This window comes from Salvelinus alpinus, chromosome 12 (genome assembly GCF_045679555.1).
Source record: "Salvelinus alpinus chromosome 12, SLU_Salpinus.1, whole genome shotgun sequence".
In the NCBI taxonomy this organism is placed as follows: Eukaryota; Metazoa; Chordata; class Actinopteri; order Salmoniformes; family Salmonidae; genus Salvelinus; species Salvelinus alpinus.
In genome coordinates, this window is record NC_092097.1 from 19,167,590 (window position 1) to 19,188,886 (window position 21,297).

The window sequence follows — 21,297 nt, forward strand, 5'->3', positions numbered from 1 at the left end:
AACCCACCCCTCTTAAATCACCTCACCAGAGCTGTAACATATACTGTAGAAGGCAGTAGGCCTAAGGCCTATACACTAAGTAGTAGAGGTACTACAGTATGTGTGTGTTCTGAACCATAGGCCCTCACATGAGCAAAACAGCCTCAATAATGTAAAAGCAGAGGTAGACTCAGGGCAGGAGTACGCATGAATAAACATTCTCTTTAAAAAAACCTGTACCCTTTATGGTTGTAGACTTCACTATGGACGTGTGTGTGATCGTGTGCCTGCGTGTGTACGACCCTGTGTGTATGCCTGCGTGCGTCTGTCTAACAGGGCGGCAAGTTTCCCAAGTTTGTGTCCAAAGAGATGGAGGCCATGTTCATAGAGGAGCTGAGATCCTCAGTGAACCTGCTAATGGCTAACCTGGAGAGCATGCCGGTGTCCAAGGGAGGAGAGTTCAAACTGCAGAAGCTCAAACGAGGGCACAACACCTCCATCATAGACATGGGCCAGGAGGACGAGAACACGCTGTCCAAGTCTGATGTGGTGCTCTCCTTCACTCTGGAGGTATGGTTGGTTAACACTGCAGCTCACACAGCCTGCCTGAGACACAGAAATGTCTTGAGTCAATAAATGTTCAACCCGTTTGTTATGTCAAGCATAAATAAGTTCAGGAGTAAAAATGTGTTTAACACGTCACATAATAAGTTGCATGGACTCTGTACAATAATTGTGTTTAACGGGATTTTTGAATGACACACATAAATATCTGTAAGGTCCCTCAATCGAGCAGTGAATTTCAAACTCAGATTCACAGATCACAAAGACCAGGCAGTTTTTCCAACGCCTCGCAAAGAAAGGCACCTATTGGTAGATGGGTAAAAAAAATGTAGACAGACATTGAATTTTCCTTTGAGCATGGTGAAGTTATTAATTACACTTTGGGTGGTGTATCAATACACCCAGTCACTACAAAGATACAGGTGTCCTTCCTAACTCAGGAAGGAAACCGCTCAGGGATTTCACCATGAGGCCAATGGTGACTTTGAAACAGTTACAGAGTTTAATGGCTGTGACAGGAGAAAACTGAGGATCAACATTGTACTGCAGTTACTCTACCATACTAATCTAAATGACAGAATGAAATGAAGGAAGCCTGTACAGAACAAAAATATTCCTAAACATGCATCCTGTTTGCAATAAAAGCACTAAAGTAAAACTGCAAAGAATGTTGCAAAGAAATTAACGTTATGTCCTGAATACAAAAGTGTTATGTTTGGAGCAAATTGAACACAACACATCACTGAGTACCACTCTTCAATATTCAAGGATGGTGGTGGCTGCATCATGTTTTGGGTATGCTTGTCATCAGCAAGGACTAGGGAGTTTTTGAGGATAAAAATAAACGTAATAGAGCTAAGCACTTTGTCATTATAGGTTATTGTGTGTAGATGGGTGAGAAATTATCAATTTAATCCATTTTGAATTCAGGCTGTAACACAATAAAATGTGGACTACTATAAGTCAAGTGGTATGAATACTTTCTGAAGGCACTGTAGGCTCTGATGAGTAATGTCCCATGGGACATAGTCCCTCCTCTCTCGTATACCTCAGAAGGTTTTGTTGCAGCAGTCGTAATGTTTTACACTCCCTATTCTGCTGGTCTCAGGGGACATGGCTGTAGATCAGAGAGGCTGAGCTGATCTGGGCGGCCCATGTCTGTGAAAAACCAAGGAAGATGTTTCTTTATAGTAGTATCAGTGTATTTAACAGTGCTCTAACTGTAAAATGTAATTTTGTGTTTGTGTCTGAAACTAGTTTGTAGGTGTTTGATCGGCGTGGTGGTGTGTTTTCTCTCAGGTGGTGATTGTGGAGGTTCAGGGGTTAAAGTCGCTGGCGCCCAATCGGATCGTCTACTGCACCATGGAGGTGGAGGGGGGGCATAAGCTCCAGACTGACCAGGCCGAGGCCTCCAAACCAACGTGAGTGTGACACGCACACACACACATGCACATATGCTGTGCACATACATGACATTACAGTGTTATTTATGAATAAATACCTAGTAACTGGGTAGTAAGTTCAGTGCATTCTAATAGTTTTTTTAATCTAAACAAAGTCATGTTAGCTAATCAGGTTAGGAACTACATAACTGCATTTAGATTTATCAGCACCTGATACAGATTGTGTTAATATGAGCACTAAGTCTTGAGTCCTCGTTGGGTGGCCTCATGTTCTGGCCATAGCTGCACAGCATGATGTGGTAATGATATTGCCTGTGCGAGTGTGATCAGGGCACAGATAACAAGGTTGTAGACGCTGAGCCGTACTGATTACCCAACATGCACCTTGCGACACTGCTTGTGTACTCTAGCAGGTGACTGAGGTGGGACGTGTGGATGTGTTGAGACATTTGCTTTGCTTTAATTAAAGGATACTCAGATGTATGTAGAGTATCAGAGATGAGTAAGTAATCCATATCTCTTCCTGATATAGATGATGAATTCATCATTGTCAGTAGAGGGAATTATTTCCTCATATATAATGCAGGGCTCATCACCACTCTTCCGTCCTTCTCCTCCCCTCTTCTCTCTGCCGTCCTTCTCCTTCCCTCTTCTCTCTGCCGTCCTTCTCCTCCTTCTCTCTGCCGTCCTTCTCCTCCTCCCCTCTTCTCTCTGCCGTCCTTCTCCTCCTCCCCTCTTCTCTCTGCCGTCCTTCTCCTCCTCCCCTCTTCTCTCTGCCGTCCTTCTTCTCCTTCCCTCTTCTCTCTGCCGTCCTTCTCCTTCCCTCTTCTCTCTGCCGTCCTTCTCCTCCTTCTCTCTGCCGTCCTTCTCCTCCTCCCCTCTTCTCTCTGCCGTCCTTCTCCTCCTCCCCTCTTCTCTCTGCCGTCCTTCTCCTCCTTCCCTCTTCTCTCTGCCGTCCTTCTCCTCCTTCCCTCTTCTCTCTGCCGTCCTTCTCCTCCTCCCCTCTTCTCTCTGCCGTCCTTCTCCTCCTCCCCTCTTCTCTCTGCCGTCCTTCTCCTCCCCCCCCTTCTCTCTGCCGTCCTCTCCAGGGTTTTTTGGGATCAAAAAGGGGCTTAGGTAGTGGGTGTGGCAGGGGGAGTGGCAATGAGAGCGCGGCAAAAATGTTTCATTCTACAAATTTCTCCATGGAGCTGAGAGACATTTTTGCTGTTTTGAAGCTGATTTCCCGTAATTCTGCACATTTTGCCATGGCTTATGCTGTATTATTTTGCTCAAACATAATAAAATTGATACTCAAAATGAATGAATTGTTTTTGGTATTGTATATTCTCCCTGACTGTCTAGCTTTATTTTTGGTGATTATTAGAGCTCAAAGATTATATTATTTAAAAAATGTATTTGCTCCATTATCTTTCCGACATACTTTCTGTTTTTAGTCTATTTCCTCTCTTCCCCTCCCTCTGATTTGAACAGCAGGATGGTATGTCCTATGCTAGAGCTATAGTAGCTAAAACAGTTTGTAACAGTAACCCTGTACCCTAGCCATCAATACTCATTCAGAAGTGTTCATCTTGAAGAGGGCCTTGTTCTGAGTGAACAGATGTTGCTGGTTGATTGTAGTTTTAGGGTCACGCTGTTACTGTAACACACCCTAGTGTGAAATATGTGGCCCAGTGGGTCTTTGTCATCTGTTACTGTCAGAGTTTTATCAGTCTCTATGCCCTGAGTGCACAGAGATAGAGAGCAGTTATTGTCTACAGTCTAGACTTTGGCAAGGGATGCAGCTGTGCCCATCATTGACATCAAACTCTGTGTCCAAGCTTATGGGTTAGGGTTAGAATTAAGGTTTGAGGCCTCCCAAGTGGCGCAGCGGTCTAAGGCACTGCATCGCAGTGCTAGAGGCGTCACTACAGATCTGGGTTTGATCCCGTGCTGTGTCACAACTGGCTGTGATCGGGAGTCCCACAGGGTGGCGCACAATTTGCCTGGCGTCGTCCGGGTTAGGCCGGGGGGCTTTACTTGGCTCTTCACGCTCTAGTGACTCCTGCAGGCTGACCTCAGTCGTCAGTTGAACGGTTTTTCCTCTGACACATTGGTGCGGCTGGCTTCCGGGTTAAGCGGGCGGGTGTTAAGAAGCGCGGTTTTGCGGGTCATGTTTTGGAGGAGGCATGGCTCGACCTTCGCGTCCCAAGCCTGTTGGGGAGTTGCAGTGATGAAACAAGATCAAAATTGCGGGTAAAATTTAAAAATAAAACAAATAAAAAGGTTAGGGTTAGGGCTAGGTTAAGGATTTAGGATTTTAAATGGGAATACATTTATTGTTCCTACACGCATAGTAAAACAAGTGTGTGTGTGTGTGTGTGTGTGTGAGAAAGAGATGGGGCTTTTTTAGGCCCTGCTTCCTCACAGTGGAAAGCTCAGATGGGATCTGTGAGTGGATCAGTGTAAACTTTAGTTCAACCTCAATTGTTCCTGAAACAGAGGATAGTTTATTTGTGCTAGATACAGTATCTCGGTCAGACAGCCATGGATAACGGAACACTGAGTACATTTAAAAAAGGGATTCATTCCTTCTCTTCCATGATGCACAGATGGCCAGTCTCTTGTTGAACTTTGCATAGGAATGTTAGGTTCTAAATATCAGAGTTAGAACTCAACGGACATTATGAAAGCTTTTAAACCAAGTTTATTCCTGCCAAAGGATCGAACAGCTGAACCGACCAAGACATATTCACACAAGCACTGATATTAAACTATTTCTCCTCTGCTGAGTCTCCTCCTGCACATCTGAACAGCCAATGTATCTCTGTTGCTTGACAGAGAACCTTAGTGATATCTGTTCTTCCTCACTTCATCTGACCTGACTTCTGTCCCAAAGTGCTCACTCCTCCCCAACTCACGGCTGTCATGGTGACTGGTACCAGACTGTGTCTCTTCTCCTCCCAGAGGATCCCTCCCTTAGGATCCCTGATGGCTAACAATAACATATTCTGACATAATGTAAACATTATACATTAACCTCTCTCCCTCAGTGACATGAATAAGTATATTTCATATTCTCAGAACCCAACAGTCCCCTCTGTTGAACATTAACCCCATACTGTTCATCACTATATAAACTTTGACATTTCTTATAAATGGACAAACAATGATAATACAACATTAACAAAAAATGTAACACAAGACATATCAGCATTAATAAGGTGGTAAGCTATGCATAATTATATATGCATGAAAACCCAAAGTCTGATAACATGACAATTCCAACTCTCTCTTCACCTGTCTCTATGCCTCCAGGACACTCTATACCTCCAGGATACGGATTCCACAAAAATGAAGGCCCTAGAGAACTTCCTCATGCTTTCACCCAGTCTTCCCCTTTCCGGCCACAGGCTCCGAAAGGTGTTCCCAAGCCATGTCATTTTCACTTTGTTCTCCTTCTTCCTCCATTGCCACCTGATCGGCACGTCACCTGATAGGCAAGTGCGTATCACTAATCAATGTCTTCAGAATGTTGTGACATGACGATCTTTACCGCTGCAGGTGCTGCAAGGAATACTGTGTGTGGACCAGACCAGTGCTGTCCCAACACCCCCGCCTGGTGTATCTTTATGTACACTCAATCTCCAGAATTCAGTCAGTGCTCCCGGTTATCTCCTGCTCCTCATGTGCCGCTTTCACCTGGGAATATACACACTGCAACGCATGGGTCATTTCCTGACAACAGGATAACATAGACTCTCCCAACAAAGCTACTAGAGTAACCCCTGCTACTACTGACACTGCCCATGACGCATACCTCCAAATCCCTCATTTGCGCCGTAGTCCAATTCCATGCTGCTACTATATAGCCACCTTCAGTTACTGTCCCTACAGCGACTGCCGTGAGAATAATCACTGCATGGAATCTGTCAAGTGTTTGCTGGTTGTTATAAATGGAAGAGATTAATGACATTTACATTACATTTAAGTCATTTAGCAGACGCTCTTATCCAGAGCGACTTACAAATTGGTGCATTCACCTTATGATATCCAGTGGAACAACCACTTTACAATAGTGCATCTAACTCTTTTAAGGGGGGGGGGGGGCTAGAAGGATTACTTTATCCTATCCTAGGTATTCCTTAAAGAGGTGGGGTTTCAGGTGTCTCCGGAAGGTGGTGATTGACTCCGCTGACCTGGCGTCGTGAGGGAGTTTGTTCCACCATTGGGGTGCCAGAGCAGCGAACAGTTTTGACTGGGCTGAGCGGGAACTGTACTTCCTCAGAGGTAGGGAGGCGAGCAGGCCAGAGGTGGATGAACGCAGTGCCCTTGTTTGGGTGTAGGGCCTGATCAGAGCCTGAAGGTACGGAGGTGCCGTTCCCCTCACAGCTCCGTAGGCAAGCACCATGGTCTTGTAGCGGATGCGAGCTTCAACTGGAAGCCAGTGGAGAGAGCGGAGGAGCGGGGTGACGTGAGAGAACTTGGGAAAGTTGAACACCAGACGGGCTGCGGCGTTCTGGATGAGTTGTAGGGGTTTAATGGCACAGGCAGGGAGCCCAGCCAACAGCGAGTTGCAGTAATCCAGACGGGAGATGACAAGTGCCTGGATTAGGACCTGCGCCGCTTCCTGCGTGAGGCAGGGTCGTACTCTGCGAATGTTGTAGAGCATGAACCTACAGGAACGGGTCACCGCCTTGATGTTAGTTGAGAACGACAGGGTGTTGTCCAGGATCACGCCAAGGTTCTTAGCACTCTGGGAGGAGGACACAATGGAGTTGTCAACCGTGATGGCGAGATCATGGAACGGGCAGTCCTTCCCCGGGAGGAAGAGCAGCTCCGTCTTGCCGAGGTTCAGCTTGAGGTGGTGATCCGTCATCCACACTGATATGTCTGCCAGACATGCAGAGATGCGATTCACCACCTGGTTATCAGAGGGGGGAAAGGAGAATGACGTTGGAAGAGTATCCATCCTAACAAAACTCTGAGTCACAGGTTTCCTGAAAGTTGACAACAGTGTCTGAAATGCCAACACTATCTCTGCTACTTTCACCATGATCTGGGTATGTGTAATAGTCCCTATATTGTGCACAGTTAGCTGTCCTCCCTCTCCTACGAGCTATCTCCTGTAGCAATATACATAGAGTGGTATCATCCCCAGAGACTATCACCCCGACCTCAATTTATGAGCCCCCACAGATCTCCATCCCAGTCACATTCCATCCCACTTAACAGCCTTATGTAAACATTGTCTCAAACACAGACCTCATGTGTACCTCGCCTCCTGCTACAGATACATTTTCACATATATCATTCCATCTAACCCATAACACACTAGTCACTACTCCTAATGCACTTCTAAAGTTATAAACATAATAAAACATTCTCAAATCAGTTAGTCAATATTCACCAATCCCTCCTCTAGAACAATGATCACTCTTATGTTCCACAACACATAAAAACATATTGACTTGAAAGGGAAAGAGAAAAGGTACATGTTTAATAATTCACACCACCCTTGATGTGACAAAGACTGGGGAAAGAACCGTCCATCCGTTCCGTTCTATCCCCATGTGATGCTGGTCTCCATGCCGTCTCCTTCATTTTCATCCTTGGGTGTTATTGCAAGACACAGGCTACGAGCCTTGTATGCAATTAATTGTACCGTATCATCCAGCAATCTATATGTATTGATGCAATTTAACATTACAATTCTGATGACATGGTAAAACAAATAAACCTTCATGGTTGACCCAAGCTATCATCCAGTGAGTTCTCTAACAACCTCCCTCTCGGAGGACACTTAAAGGTAAGGTTTCTAGAGTGGAAAAACCCTCCCTAGGCCCAATCAATTCTAGCAGTGCACCCACACCTCACAGTTTGAGAGTAGAGCTCTCTCTCGCTTTATCCGAATCATAATTAAAACATTTGATAAACTATCCAACCCACATTTAGAATGACAGTCCTTAGTGCTTTACTTTGAGTCTATCACTCAACTTCAAGTTTCTCAACCTGGCACACATCATCACGGTTAGAATGTACATTTATAAACGGGACCAGATATTACCGGTAATAACTCTTCTCATTACCACCCCCATTTGTCCCTGTTCTCCTGTGTCGAGTGGCATGGTAATGAAAGATCGGTATCTCAATGCATTCTTAGTCCAAATTGTTTGCAGTGTCTAGACCTTCCTCAATATCACCCCCCCCTTTTCCCGGCACTTCTTTATAGCGTTACAGTTCATCTTCCCAACGGCACATATGTAAGTCTAGCCTCTCACATTTGATGGCCCTTGATAATGTCCGATTTCAATATAGAGTAATCCATTTTTTCTACGTACACAAGTCTCTCACCTGAGCCTCTACCACCATTATGTCTGGTCCATTTCTCCCACCAGTACACCAGGAGCATGAGAGAAGTTTGAATGTGATCTCTCGCCAAGCTCACTCCACATGCGCGATCTCAGGACTCATGGCGTGCTCCTGCCGCCCGTAACCAGGTTAATGGCTCGGACGCAGACCGGAGTGTTAACAGTCACTGTCGCATTGAACGTCTTTGTCGCTCTTTCTTCAGCCGGTTAGGGAGGGTTTTGAGGTTCACATACACTGTTCATGGTCAAATTATTCCAACCATGCATTAAGACCCCATCTGACGTCAACTTCCATGATAACCTCAAGAGAAGACAGATCAGAACATCAGTTTAGTTACAAGCATTGACTATATGACAAATTATTACATTTCCAATATTCTTAATACCTTTATATCTAAGACAAATGTCAAAGAGCATAACAACATACTGTTACTGTTGAAACCATTTTCAAAATTAGTTCATACTCCCTTATTTTACTGGCGACCTCTCGGAATAGTTACCAGATCAGGGAGTTAGCACCCTAACCCATGGGGAATCCCAACAATCCAGCAGACCCAATCTGGTGAAATTTGTATCGAAAGAAAGACAAAAATGAAATCAGCAATACACATATCACAATCCATTTGGAGTAACTGTCAACCCTTATTAACATATATTTTTCGTTTTATATGCAAATTTGAAAAAAAATAAACAAATTTGAATGACCAATCAACTTAGAATTACAACTCTTGATCTCCATAAGGAAATAATGATATCCATAAGGAAATAATGGTATCCCATAAAGTAATGGTGAAATAGACTAGAGACTGGTGTTTTTCATTCATTTTATAATTAAATCCCACCTGTTTCGACCATTTCTAGTGAGATTGATCAGGATACAGGGCATTCGATACCATTAAATATTTACTTTACCTTTTTCTTTCTCTGTCCTTCAGAAACCATTTAAAAAATGTCAAACATGTCCATCCTTCTGCATAGCCAATTTAAAACCAAATTGAAAAGACCCCATAAAATAATTCCAATGGTATCCGGTAAGTTGTATGTGCCCGCTGGTGTGTCTGGTAAACCGTAGGTCAAAAACACACACGTGAACAGGCCTTTCTTACCTGGGAACTCCGTTCATGGCCTAATCTAGATACTTTTATACTTAAAACTGCCGAATATCACTAACTGCTCTCCCCAAGACCACAGTCTCAGGGAACATTCCAACGAGAGATAATGAAACCCCCTCTTCTGGAAAAGCATGTGTACGTTGTTGTTAGCATTCGCTATGTTACATCTTAATCAGCAATTCAAAAGTATTAATTATAAACCAAACATGATAATGGTAAATCCACTGTCCATACTCCCATCATTAAACATTTGTTTTAATCCACCCCATCGTTTATGTATCCTTTATTTAGCATGTACTACCCTTAGACATGGCGACATTATCTCGCCACTGAGTCTAACGATTCACTGGTGTCTTTTCGCCATGATTCTCCATAACCACCGCACCACAATGTTCATGAACTAAAACAAAACATTTTAAAAGTTCATTTTAGGTTTGGTAACCCCACTGCTAATTTCTCATGACTCCTCCCTTTCGTCCATTCTAAAAATCTATTCCAGAATAAGACGACATAAAATGTAAATCTATTTTATAATGAAACTACATAAAATGTCTCACGAGATAAAAAAATCCCTCTAAGGTTTTCTGAGTTTGCAAGGAGTGTTTGGCCAGATAATTTTAATGTGTTACCTCTTCAGAATCCATCCCCTTGGCATTTTGCCTAGATTTTTCAACCCAAAATACTTTTTACTTTGACAAATTTTGCCAATTTCTCATCATAAGGAATACACAATATTTGATCCCTGACATCTATGAAAACGTTGGTTGAGATGTGGTCTCCTACATCTCCCTCCACATGAAAAACGTGATCTGTATGAACTACTATCGATCGAACCGAGGCCATACACTGCTATCTAACATTTTCCTCTCCCGCTGCTTTCAAGAGGATTTTTTGCAACCCTTTTGAAAAAAATGCAAATGCTTGCATCGCAGCATCCCTCCCGAATGCAGCGGACTCCATTCCCACCTTACACTCCCTATTTCAATGACCAACAGCCCCACACCTAACAGCCCCACACCTAAAAGAGGACATAGGTTGATTTTCCCTTTCCTCCCTTTTCCCTTGTCTTACTTGGGCCATTGAAACCACTGTTAATGACTTTCACTGTGGCTGCATTAACCACTCGTACATCTGCGGAGTAAACGGAATTAGCTTCCTCTCTCCATGCTGCTTGTACTATTTCATCCCAGTGAGAATGCTGGTCCAATACTCCCGCAATTTCCGTTTTGATCACAGGTTTCAAACCTGCCATCAAAGCCGACATACGTCAACAGTGAAGAGGCGACTCCGGGATGCTGACCTTCTAGGCAGAGTTCCTCTGTCCAGTGTCTGTGCTCTTTTGCCCATCTTAATCTTTTCTTTTAATTGGCAAGTCTGAGATATGGCTTTTTCTTTGTAACTCTGCCTAGAAGGCCAGCATCCCGGAGTCGCCTCTTCACTGTTGACTTTGAGACTGGTGTTTTGCAGGTACTATTTAATGAAGCTGCCAGTTGAGGACTTTTGAGGCGTCTGTTTCTCAAACTAGACACTCTAATGTACTTGTCCTCTTGCTCAGTTCTGCACCGGGGCCTGCCACTCCTCTTTCTATTCTGGTTAGAGTCAGTTTGCGCTGTACTGTGAAGGGAGTAGTACACAGCGTTGTACGAGATCTTCAGTTTCTTGGCAATTTCTCACATGGAATAGCCTTCATTTCTCAGAACAGGAATAGACTGACAAGTTTCAGAAGAAAGTTATTTGTTTCCGGCCATCTTGAGCCTATAATCGAACCCACAAATGCTGATGCTCCAGCTACCCAATTTGTAAGTCGCTCTGGATAAGAGCGTCTGCTAAATGACTTAAATGTATATGTAAATGTCATCAACTAGTCTAAAGAAAGACAGTTTTATTGCTTCTTTATCAGCACAACAGTTTTCAGCTGTGCTAACATAATTGCAAAAGGGTTTTCTAATGATCAATTAGCCTTTTAAAATTATAAACTTGGATTAGCTAACACAACGTGCCATTGGAACACAGGAGTGATGGTTGCTGATAATGGGCCTCTGTACACCTATGTAGATATCCCATTAAAATCAGCTGTTTCCAGCTACAATAGTAATTTACAACATTAACAATGTCTACGCTGTATTTCTCATTAATTTGATGTTATTTTAATGGACCAAAAATGTGCTTTTCTTTCAAAAACAAGGAAATGTCTAAGTGACCCCACATTTTTGAACGGTAGTGTGTATATATACACAGTGCCAGTCAAACTTTGGACACCTACTCATTCAAGGGTTTTTCTTTATTTTTACTGTTCTACATTGTAGAATAACAGTGAAGACATCAAAACTATGAAGTAACACTTATAGAATCATGTAGTAACCAAAAAAGTATTTCTCAAAATATATTTTATATTTGAGATTCTTCAAAGTAGCCTTGGTGACAGCTTTGCACACTCTTGGCATTCTCTCAACCAGCTTCATGAGGCAGTCACCTGGAATGGATTTCAATCAACAGGTGTGCCTTGTTAAAAGTTAATTTGTTGAATTTCTGTCCTTCTTGATGCGTTTGAGCCAATCATTTGTGTTGTGACAAGGTAGGGGTGGTATACAGAAGATACCCCTATTTGGTAAAAGACAACAGCTCAAATAAGCGAAGAGAAATGACAGTCCGTCATTACTTTAAGACATGAAGGTCAGTCAATTTCTAGAACTTTGAAAGTTTCTTCAAGTGCAGTCGCAAAAACCATCAAGTGCTATGATGAAATTGGCTCTCATGAGGACCACCACAGGAAAGAAAGACCCAGAGTTACCCCTGTTGCAGAAGATAAGTAAAATTTTTAAATGTAACCTTCATTTAACTGGGCAAGTCAGTTAAGAACAAATTCTTATTTCAATGACGGCCTACCGGGGAACAGTGGGTTAACTGCCTTCTTCAGGGGCAGAACAACAGATTTTTACCTTGTCAGCTCTGGGATTCGACCTATCGGTTACTGGCCCAACCACTAGGCTACTAGGCTTCCTGCCGCCCCCTCAGAAATCGGCAATGAACTGGTTGTGCCACCTTTAACTGCAATGACTCCAACCAAACACGTTCTGTAGTTGTTGATCAGTCTCTCACATTGCTGTGGAGGAATTTTGGCCCACTCTTCCATGCTTAACTGCTGTAATTCAATAACATTTGTGGGTTTTCAAGCATGAACTGCTTGTTTCAAGTCCTGCCACAACTCAATTGGGATTATGTCTGGACTTTGACTATGCCATTCCCAAACTTCAAATTTGTTGCTTTTTAGCCATTTTCATGTAGACTTGATTGTGCGTTTTGGATCATTATCTTGCTGCAAGACCCAGCTGTGCTTCAGCTTCAGCTCAGACAGATGGCCTGACATTCTCCTGTAGAATTATCTGATATAGAGCAGAATTCATTGTTCCTTCTAATAAGGAAAGTCATCCAGATACTGAGGCAGCAAAGCAACCCCAAACTACCACACTACCACCACCATGCTTGACCGTTGGTATGAGGTTCTTACTGTGGAATGCAGTGTTTGGTTTTCGCCAGGCATAATGTCGTCCAAAAAGTTATACTTTTTAATCATCTGTCCATAGAACATTCTTCCAAGAGTCTTGATGATCATCCAGGTGCTTCCAGGTTCTTTTTGGCAAACTTGAGGCCACTTTTTGGATGACATGGGTCCCATTATGCCTTTTTGACAGGGGGTGCATGATTTTTTTTGTCTGATTTAGATATGTTTCTGCTTATAATTTCCAACATTTTGGTAGGCTATTTGTTAGTCAACTTGTCGATAATTAGATACATGTATGTCACGGCCGTTAACAGAAGAGGACCAAGGTGCAGCGTGGTAACCGTACATTTTCCTTTATTTATAAAAATTACGCAGGAAAAAAAATAAAAAATACTACAAAAACAAACCGTAAAGCTGAAGGCTATGTGCCCTAAACAAAGTCAACTTCCCACAAAGACAGGTGGAAAAAAGGGCTACCTAAGTATGGTTCTCAATCAGAGACAACGATAGACAGCTGCCTCTGATTGAGAACCACACCCGGCCAAACACAAAGAAATACACAACATAGAACATAGAATACCCACCCCAACTCACGCCCTGACCAAACCAAAATAGAGACATAAAAAGGATCTCTAAGGTTAGGGCGTGACAATGTAGCTTCTCTTTCTCTTTTTTATTTATTTCACATTTGTTTAACCAGGTAGGCCAGTTGAGAACAAGTTCTCATTTACAACTGCGGCCTGGCCAAGATAAAGCAAAGCAGTGCGACAAAAACAAAAACAGAGTTACACATAAACAAACGTACAGTCAATAATACAATAGAAAAATCTATGTACAGTGTGTGTAAATGTAGGGAGGTAAGGCAATAAATAGGCCATAGAGGCGAAATAATTACAATTTAACATTAACACTGGAGTGATAGATGTACAGATGATGATGTTCAAGTAGAGATACTGGGGTGCAAAAGAGCAAGAGGATAAATAACAATATGGGGTTGAGGTAGTTGGGTGTGCTATTTACAGATTGGCTGTGTACAGGTACAGTAATCAGTAAGCTGCTCTGACAGCTGATGCTTAAAGTTAGTGAGGGAGATATAAGACTCCAGCTTCAGGGATTTTTGCAATTTGTTCCAGTCATTGGCAGCAGAGACCTGGAAGGAAAGGTGGCCAAAGGAAGTGTTGGCTTTGGGGATGACCAGTGAAATATACTTGCTGGAGCGCGTGCTACGGGTGGGTGTTGCTATGGTGACCAGTGAGCTGAGATAAGGCGGGGCTTTACCGAGCAAAGACTTATAGATGACCTGGAGCCAGTGAGTTTGGCGACTAATATGTTTTGAGGGTCAGCCAACGAGAGCATACAGGTCGCAGTGGTGGGTAGTATATAGGGCTTTGTGATAGACTACATCCAGTTTGCTGAGTAGAGTGTTGGAGGCTATTTTGTAAATGACATCGCCGAAGTCAAGGATCGGTAGGTCTGTTTTACGAGGGTATGTTTGGCAGCATGAGTGAAGGAGACTTTATTGCGAAATAGGAAGCCGTTTCTAGATTTAACTTTGGATTGGAGATGCTTAATGTGAGTCTGGAAGGAGAGTTTACAGTCTAACCAGACACCTAGGCATTTGTAGTTGTCCACATATTCTAAGTCAGAACCGTCCAGAGTAGTGATGCTAGTCAGGCAGGCAGGTGCGGGCAACAACTGGTTGAAGAGCATGCATTTAGTTTTACTAGCATTTAATATCAGTTGGAGGCCACGGAAGGAGTGTTGTATGGCATTGAAGCTCGTTTGGAGGTTTAACACGGTGTCCAAAGAAATGCCAGATGTATACAGAATGGCGTCATCTGCGTAGAGGTGGATCAGAGAATCCCCAACAGCAAGAACAACTTCATTGATATATACAAAGAAGAGAGTCGGCCCTAGAAGACTAAATAAACCCTTTCTCAACAGAATAATGCAATAGATTGATCGAGTGAATGCATCAATCTAGTTGGCATTGGTAAAGTTTTCATTGTCATCATTAGCTGAGCAAAGACGTTTCGGGACTGGGGAAAAAATACTATAAAGCAACAACAAAAAAAAAGGAAAGTTTTTCTGTGCAAAATGTCAAAATTACATGAGTTTGACCGGTTGTAAGGAAAAAGAAAGCTGTGAAAGTGACCCAACGTGTTTCTGATGAGATATCTGCAAGAAATGTTAATTCTGCAGGAGTTCTTATTCATGCAATGTGAGTTATAGACCTAGAGTCAGTTTCCAGATTTAAGTTTCTGTTTAACCCATCTAAACTACAGTTCCCTTGACATGCCATCGGCCTATTTGAAGTCCCGTCTTGTGACTGTCGAATTTGTATAGCGCCTCACAATCATCACACATAACATAGCCGGCACTGCTATCATCCTTTTATAGCATATTTTCCAAATATTGCTTTTCTTTCTCCCTTCTCTTTATTTTCAAATCTCATATCGCAGCTTTTGTCTTACTGAATTGAACTTTGACAATGGCCTTTTTTCCTCTGTGGATTGACATTAACTTTTTCTGCCCATTCCCAAAAGCATTGTTTGGCAATTGGCTGTGTAGTCTATTTGGTGCATGTACAGTTAAGCCCCGAAGCTTAGGGTTATGCACTAATACCAGATAGCCTAAAATAATGAAAGAAAAATCTTTGGGTTATGAGTCAACCCGCACATCATTAGTAGGTGTGTATGTTTGTGGCTCCAGCTCTGTGCTGTACTATGTTGTGCTGCTCCGCACGTGTGGCTGAGCTGAGATTTACATCACTACTAAGTCCCATAGGAATGCCCCAGGCCTGTGCTCCTGGCTACTGAGGCTCAAACATGACTCAAACCAACACCAGGCCTCACATCTGAGCCACGAGCCAGGCTTAGACATACACTCATCCCTAGATATACCAGGCGGTGTCAGAGGAAAGCCCTAAACATTTTCAAAGACTCCAACCACCCAAGTCATAGACTGTTCTCTCTGCTACCGCATGGCAAGCAGTACCAATGCACCAAGTCTGGAAGCAACAGGACCCTGAACAGCTTCTACTGTACCCCCAAGCCATAAGACTACTAAATAAGAAGTCCAGGTAGCTATTTGGTTAACTATTTAACTATACTGAACAAAAATATAAAACGCAATATGCAACAAAGTCAAAGATTTTACTGAGTTACAGTTCCTATAAGGAAATCAATCACTTGCAATAAATACATTAGGCCCTAATCTATGGAATTCACATGCCTGGGAATACAGATATGCATCTGTTGGTCACAGATACCTTGAAAGAAAGGTAGGGCGTGGATCAGAAAACCAGTCAGTATCTGGTGTGACCACCATTTGCCTCATGCAGCACGACAGATCTCCTTCGCATAGAGTTGCTCAGGCTGTTGATTGTGGCCTGTGGAATGTTGGCGGGAACTGGAACACTCTGTCGTACATGTCGATCCAGAGCATCCCAAACATGCTCAATGGGTGACATGTCTGGTGAGTATGCAGGCCATGGAAGAACTGGGACATTTTCAGCTTCCAGGAACTGTGAACAGATCCTTGCGACATGGGGCCGTGCATTATCATGTTGAAACATGAGGTGATGGCGGTGGATAAATGGCACGACAATGGGCCTCAGGATCTTGTCACGGTATCTCTATGCATTAAAATTGCCATTGATAAAATGCAATGGTTTTCATTGTCCGTAGCTTATGCCTGCCCATACCGTAACACCAACACCACCATGGGGCACTCGGTTAACAACGTTGACATCAAAAAAAACTGCTCACCCAGAAAACACCAAACACGTGGTCTGGGGTTGTGAGGCCGGTTGGATGTACTGCCAAATTCTCTAAAATGATGTTGGAGGTGGCTTATGGTAGAGAACTTAACATCCATTTCTCTGGCAACCGCTCTGGTAGACATTCCTGCAGTCAGCATGCCAACTGCATGCTCCTTCAAAACATGAGACATCTGTGGCATTGTGTTGTGTGACAAAACTGCACAGTTTGTTATCGTCCCCAGCACAAGGTGCACTTGTGTAATGATCATGATGTTTAATCAGCCACACCTGTCGGTTGGATGGATTATCTTTGCAAAGGAGAAATGCTCACTATCAGGGATGTAAACAAATGTGTGCACAACATTTTGGAGAAATAATATTTTTGTACATATGGGACATTTCTGTGATCTTTTTCAGCTCATTACATGTTGTGTTGATATTTTTGTTCAGTGTATCTGCATTGATCCTTTTTGCACTAACTTTTTTGACTCGTCACATACGCTGCTGTTAGTGTGCTCATCTCAGGCACATTATAATGAGGAATACATACTGTGATCCTGACATCAATTTATATCTGTCATTTTCTGAAAGCAACATACATTATGTAATGTTATTTTATGATATGTAATCCAGACTTTAGTGATGCAAGGTAGAAAGCCAGTGTGAGGGTCTGTGCCAATGATGTATATTAACCCTGTATTGCTGATGCTATGTAATGACCAATGAAAGGCTTTGAAGCCAACTATTTTGGCACTCCATAGGAATAAATGGAATTCTACAGTATTTCAATTAAATGTTTCAAGGTCAAAATTACCTGTATTTCAGTATTTTGTTGATGTGAGGACAGTATATAGCCTCGCTACTGTTATTTTATTGTTGCTCCTTAATTATTTGTTATTTTTATCATTTTAATTTTTAATTAAAAAAAATAATTTGTATTTACTTATTTCTTCAGTTTATTTTAGTAAATACTTAACACTTTTTTTTCTTAACTGCATTGTTGTTTAAGGGCTTGTAAGTAAGCATGGCAAGCGGTACCAAACTAACACTAGAGAAATTGCTGACTAGAGTTAACGCAATGACTGGACATCTATGATATCTGCTAGCAGCAGATACTATAGACTTCCAGTCATTGTGCTAACGCTAGTTAGCATTGGCTCATGAAACTACCTCTAACTTCCTTCATACTGGACACAGAGACATGCAAATGGTATCCACGAGTTCATCTGACTCTGGGGAACTAGATAAAGGGCCTCATGGCCAAAATCCCGAGGTATCCCTTTAAGGTGTCTGTAATAGAATAATCGTGCAAAAACAAATGTACACAATAACAAATGCATTTCCATAGCTTCCAAAATATTTTTTACTATGGTGGGGAAGTGCCAAGATGGAGGCGCGGTGGCTTCAAAACAGTACCCCGTTAGTCATCTAGTGTATAAATAAATAAAAGGTCCACTCTCAAGGTTACAATGAAACAGCAATTACCACATTATACGTTTCGGCTTATATGCCTTCATCAGTGCTGTACAAATTAATTAGGAGACACATACTTAAAGATGTTTTATTGTCACATACACGGGATAGGGGGCGGCATAGAGCAAGGCAGTTAACCCCCAACAACAACTGCTCCCCGGGGGCCAATGACGTCAATTAAAGCAGCCACCCGCACCTCTTGATTCAGAGGGGTTGGGGTAGAAGACACGTTTCGGTTGAACGCATTCAGATGTGCAACTGACTAGGTATACCCTTTCCCTAGGTGCAGTGAAATGTGTTGTTTTACAGGGTTAGCCATGGTAATACAGTGCCCCTGGAGCAAATTAGGGTTAAGTGCCTTGCTCAAGGGTACATCGACACCACTACGCCGCCTGCTAGGCTGCGACACACCTGGGATGTGTTCAGTTCGATTAAACGTTTGCTATGTTGCGTGGCGGTTGTATTGAATGACACGTTTCCCCAAACCGTTCTTGAAAGTTTGCTCCGTTTGGTTTGTGTGGCGGGGTCTGGCATGAAGCAATGGGTGATGTGAGTGACTGAATGCATAGATTCCGCATGTGTTTCTCTGCTTATTAATAAAAATTGGATTTCCGGCTTGATACTTGAATCAATAGGTTGCTACAACCTAGCCTATGAATGAAAGTTTACAATTTAGATACACACAGGTCGAGAGAAAAATATGAGGTGACAGACAGTGACACATGGGCAGACAGTGACACATTCACATCCTCCTTGCACAATCTTGCCTGCATCTAGCTTATCTACGGAGTAATCATTAGTTCAACAGTTGCAAACGAGAGTTTCTATTGGACAAATTCAGGTATTTTTATCCTTGTTTCATTTGCTTCCGTTTAAACGCTTTTCAACAGAATCGGTGGAATGAATACACCCCTGATCACGTGTAAACACGGTTCACTTTCATAGCAACCACATTGTATTCCTTCTCGCCTCTATGCAGTCTCCTCCTCCTCACCTTTTCCCTTTGTCTGTGGGCTTCAATGCACAAGCTAAACCATGTCATAACCGCTACACACAGTCTACATCGTTGTCCCCATATTAGCTAAAGTAACGTCCTAGTCAACATAGCTAATAGAACTAATACATTAGTAAACCTGCTACAATCATGCAGTAAAGTTAGTGTATAGTCAGTAAGCAGTTTAGCCTTGACTTGGATGAGTTCCAGTGTTGTATTGGATAGTCATTGCCAACTAGCTAACATAGCATCCCCCTGATTGAGCCGGGTGTTTTAGTAGGCTAAACTAGCCAGCTGCATTTGCTAGCTAAGTAAGTGAAACTGAAATTGAAAAAATAAAAACTATTGCTTCTCCTTTTATTTTTTATTTTGTAATAAATTCATTTGTTGAAAACTGTTCAACTATTGTCTTTCTCTTTCTTTGAGTCAACTACTCACCACATTTTATGATCAGCAGTGCAAGCTAGCTGTAGCTTATGTGTTCAGTACTAAATTCATTCTCTGATCCTTTGATTGGGTGGACAACATGTCAGTTCAAGAGCTCTGATAGGTTGGAGGATGTCCTCCGGAAGTTGTCATAATTACTGTGTAAGTCTATGGAAGGGGGTGAGAACCATGAGCCTCCTAGGTTTTGTATTGAAGTCAATGTATCAAGAGGAGGACGGAAGCTAGCTGTCCTCTGGCTACACCATGTTGCTACCCTACAGAGTGCTGTTGAGGCTACTGTAGATCTTCATTGCAAAACAGTGTGTTTTAATTAATTATTTGGTGACGTGAATAAAACTATACTAAATAAATCTAAAAAGGATCACTTTTTTAAATGTTTTTCACAAATTACATTTTTGTGAAATTCACTGAGGAGGAAGTTCCTCCCCTTACGCTTCTGAGGAGCCTCCACTGGTGTGGTTTGATGTGGCAGTTAGATGTTTGTCGCCCATGAGACACCATAGGAACAAAGCCAGTAATCACTTCTTCAAAATAGTCATAATGAATCTACAATAATCTAAGATAACTTAACTTAAGATAACTCAACTGTTTTATTCATGCAATTGGCATTGAGGAGAATAGCACCTCCGTCACCGGCTTCATCAATAAGTGCATCGACAACGACGTCCCCACAGTGATCGTACTTTTATTTTATTTTTATTTAATTTCACCTTTATTTAACCAGGTGGGCTAATTGAGAACAAGTTCTCATTTACAACTGTGCCCTGACCAAGATAAAGCAAAGCAGACACAAACAACAACACAGAGTTACACATGTGAATAAACAAACATAATCAATAATACAATAGAAAAAGTCTATATACAGTGTGTGCAAATGAAGTAGGATAAGGAAGTAAGGCAATAAATAGGCCATAGTGGCGAAATAATTACAATATTGCAATTAAAAACTGGAGTGATAGATGTGCAGAAGATGAATGTGCAAGTAGAGGGTTACTGGGGTACAAAGGAGCAAAATAAATAAATAACAGTATGGGGATGAAATAGTTGGATGGGCTATGTACAGGTGCAGTGATCTGTGAGCTACTCTGACAGCTGGTGCTTAAAGTTAGTGAGGGAGATATGAGTCTCCGGCTTCAGTGATTTTTGCAATTCATTCCAGTCATTGGCAGCAGAGAACTGGAAGGAAAGGCGGAACACACACACACCACACACACATTGTTCTCCCTCACAAATAATTATAATGTACAGCATCTGGGTCAATAAATGACTTAATCATACTGACATTGGGAACTTATATTGGAAATGTACCTTAAAGGTTATTATTTAAGGTTATTGGTTCCTCCAAAGGAGGAATTGGCTTTGGGGGTGACCAGTGAAATATACCTGCTGGAGCGTGTGCTACGGGTGGGTGCTGCTATGGTGACCAGTGAGCTGAGATAAGGCAGGGCTTTACCTAGCAAAGACTTATAGATGACCTGGAGCCAGTGGGTTTGGTGACGAATTTGAAGCGAGGGCCAGCCAACGAGAGCATACAGGTCGCAGTGGTGGGTAGTGTATGGGGCTTTGGTGACAAAACGGATGGCACTGTGATAGACTGCATCCGATTTGCTGAGTAGAGTGTTGGAGGCTATTTTGTAAATGACATCGCCGAAGTCAAGGATCGGTAGGATAGTCTGTTTTACGAGGGTATGTTTGGCAGCATGAGTGAAG

At 42.5% G+C, this 21,297-nt stretch overlaps 1 protein-coding gene across 7 annotated transcripts in view; it reads left to right on the forward strand.

Moving 5' to 3' along the window:
• LOC139535652 (calcium-dependent secretion activator 1) overlaps positions 1-21,297 on the forward strand; it is a 192,408-nt gene that overhangs the window by 80,361 nt on the left and 90,750 nt on the right. For all 7 annotated transcript variants that reach the window (XM_071335273.1, XM_071335275.1, XM_071335276.1 and 4 more), the window contains exons 5-6: positions 316-549; positions 1,843-1,964. In XM_071335273.1, coding sequence (XP_071191374.1) covers positions 316-549; positions 1,843-1,964 — 356 coding nt within the window. The remainder of the gene's footprint in view (positions 1-315; positions 550-1,842; positions 1,965-21,297) is intronic.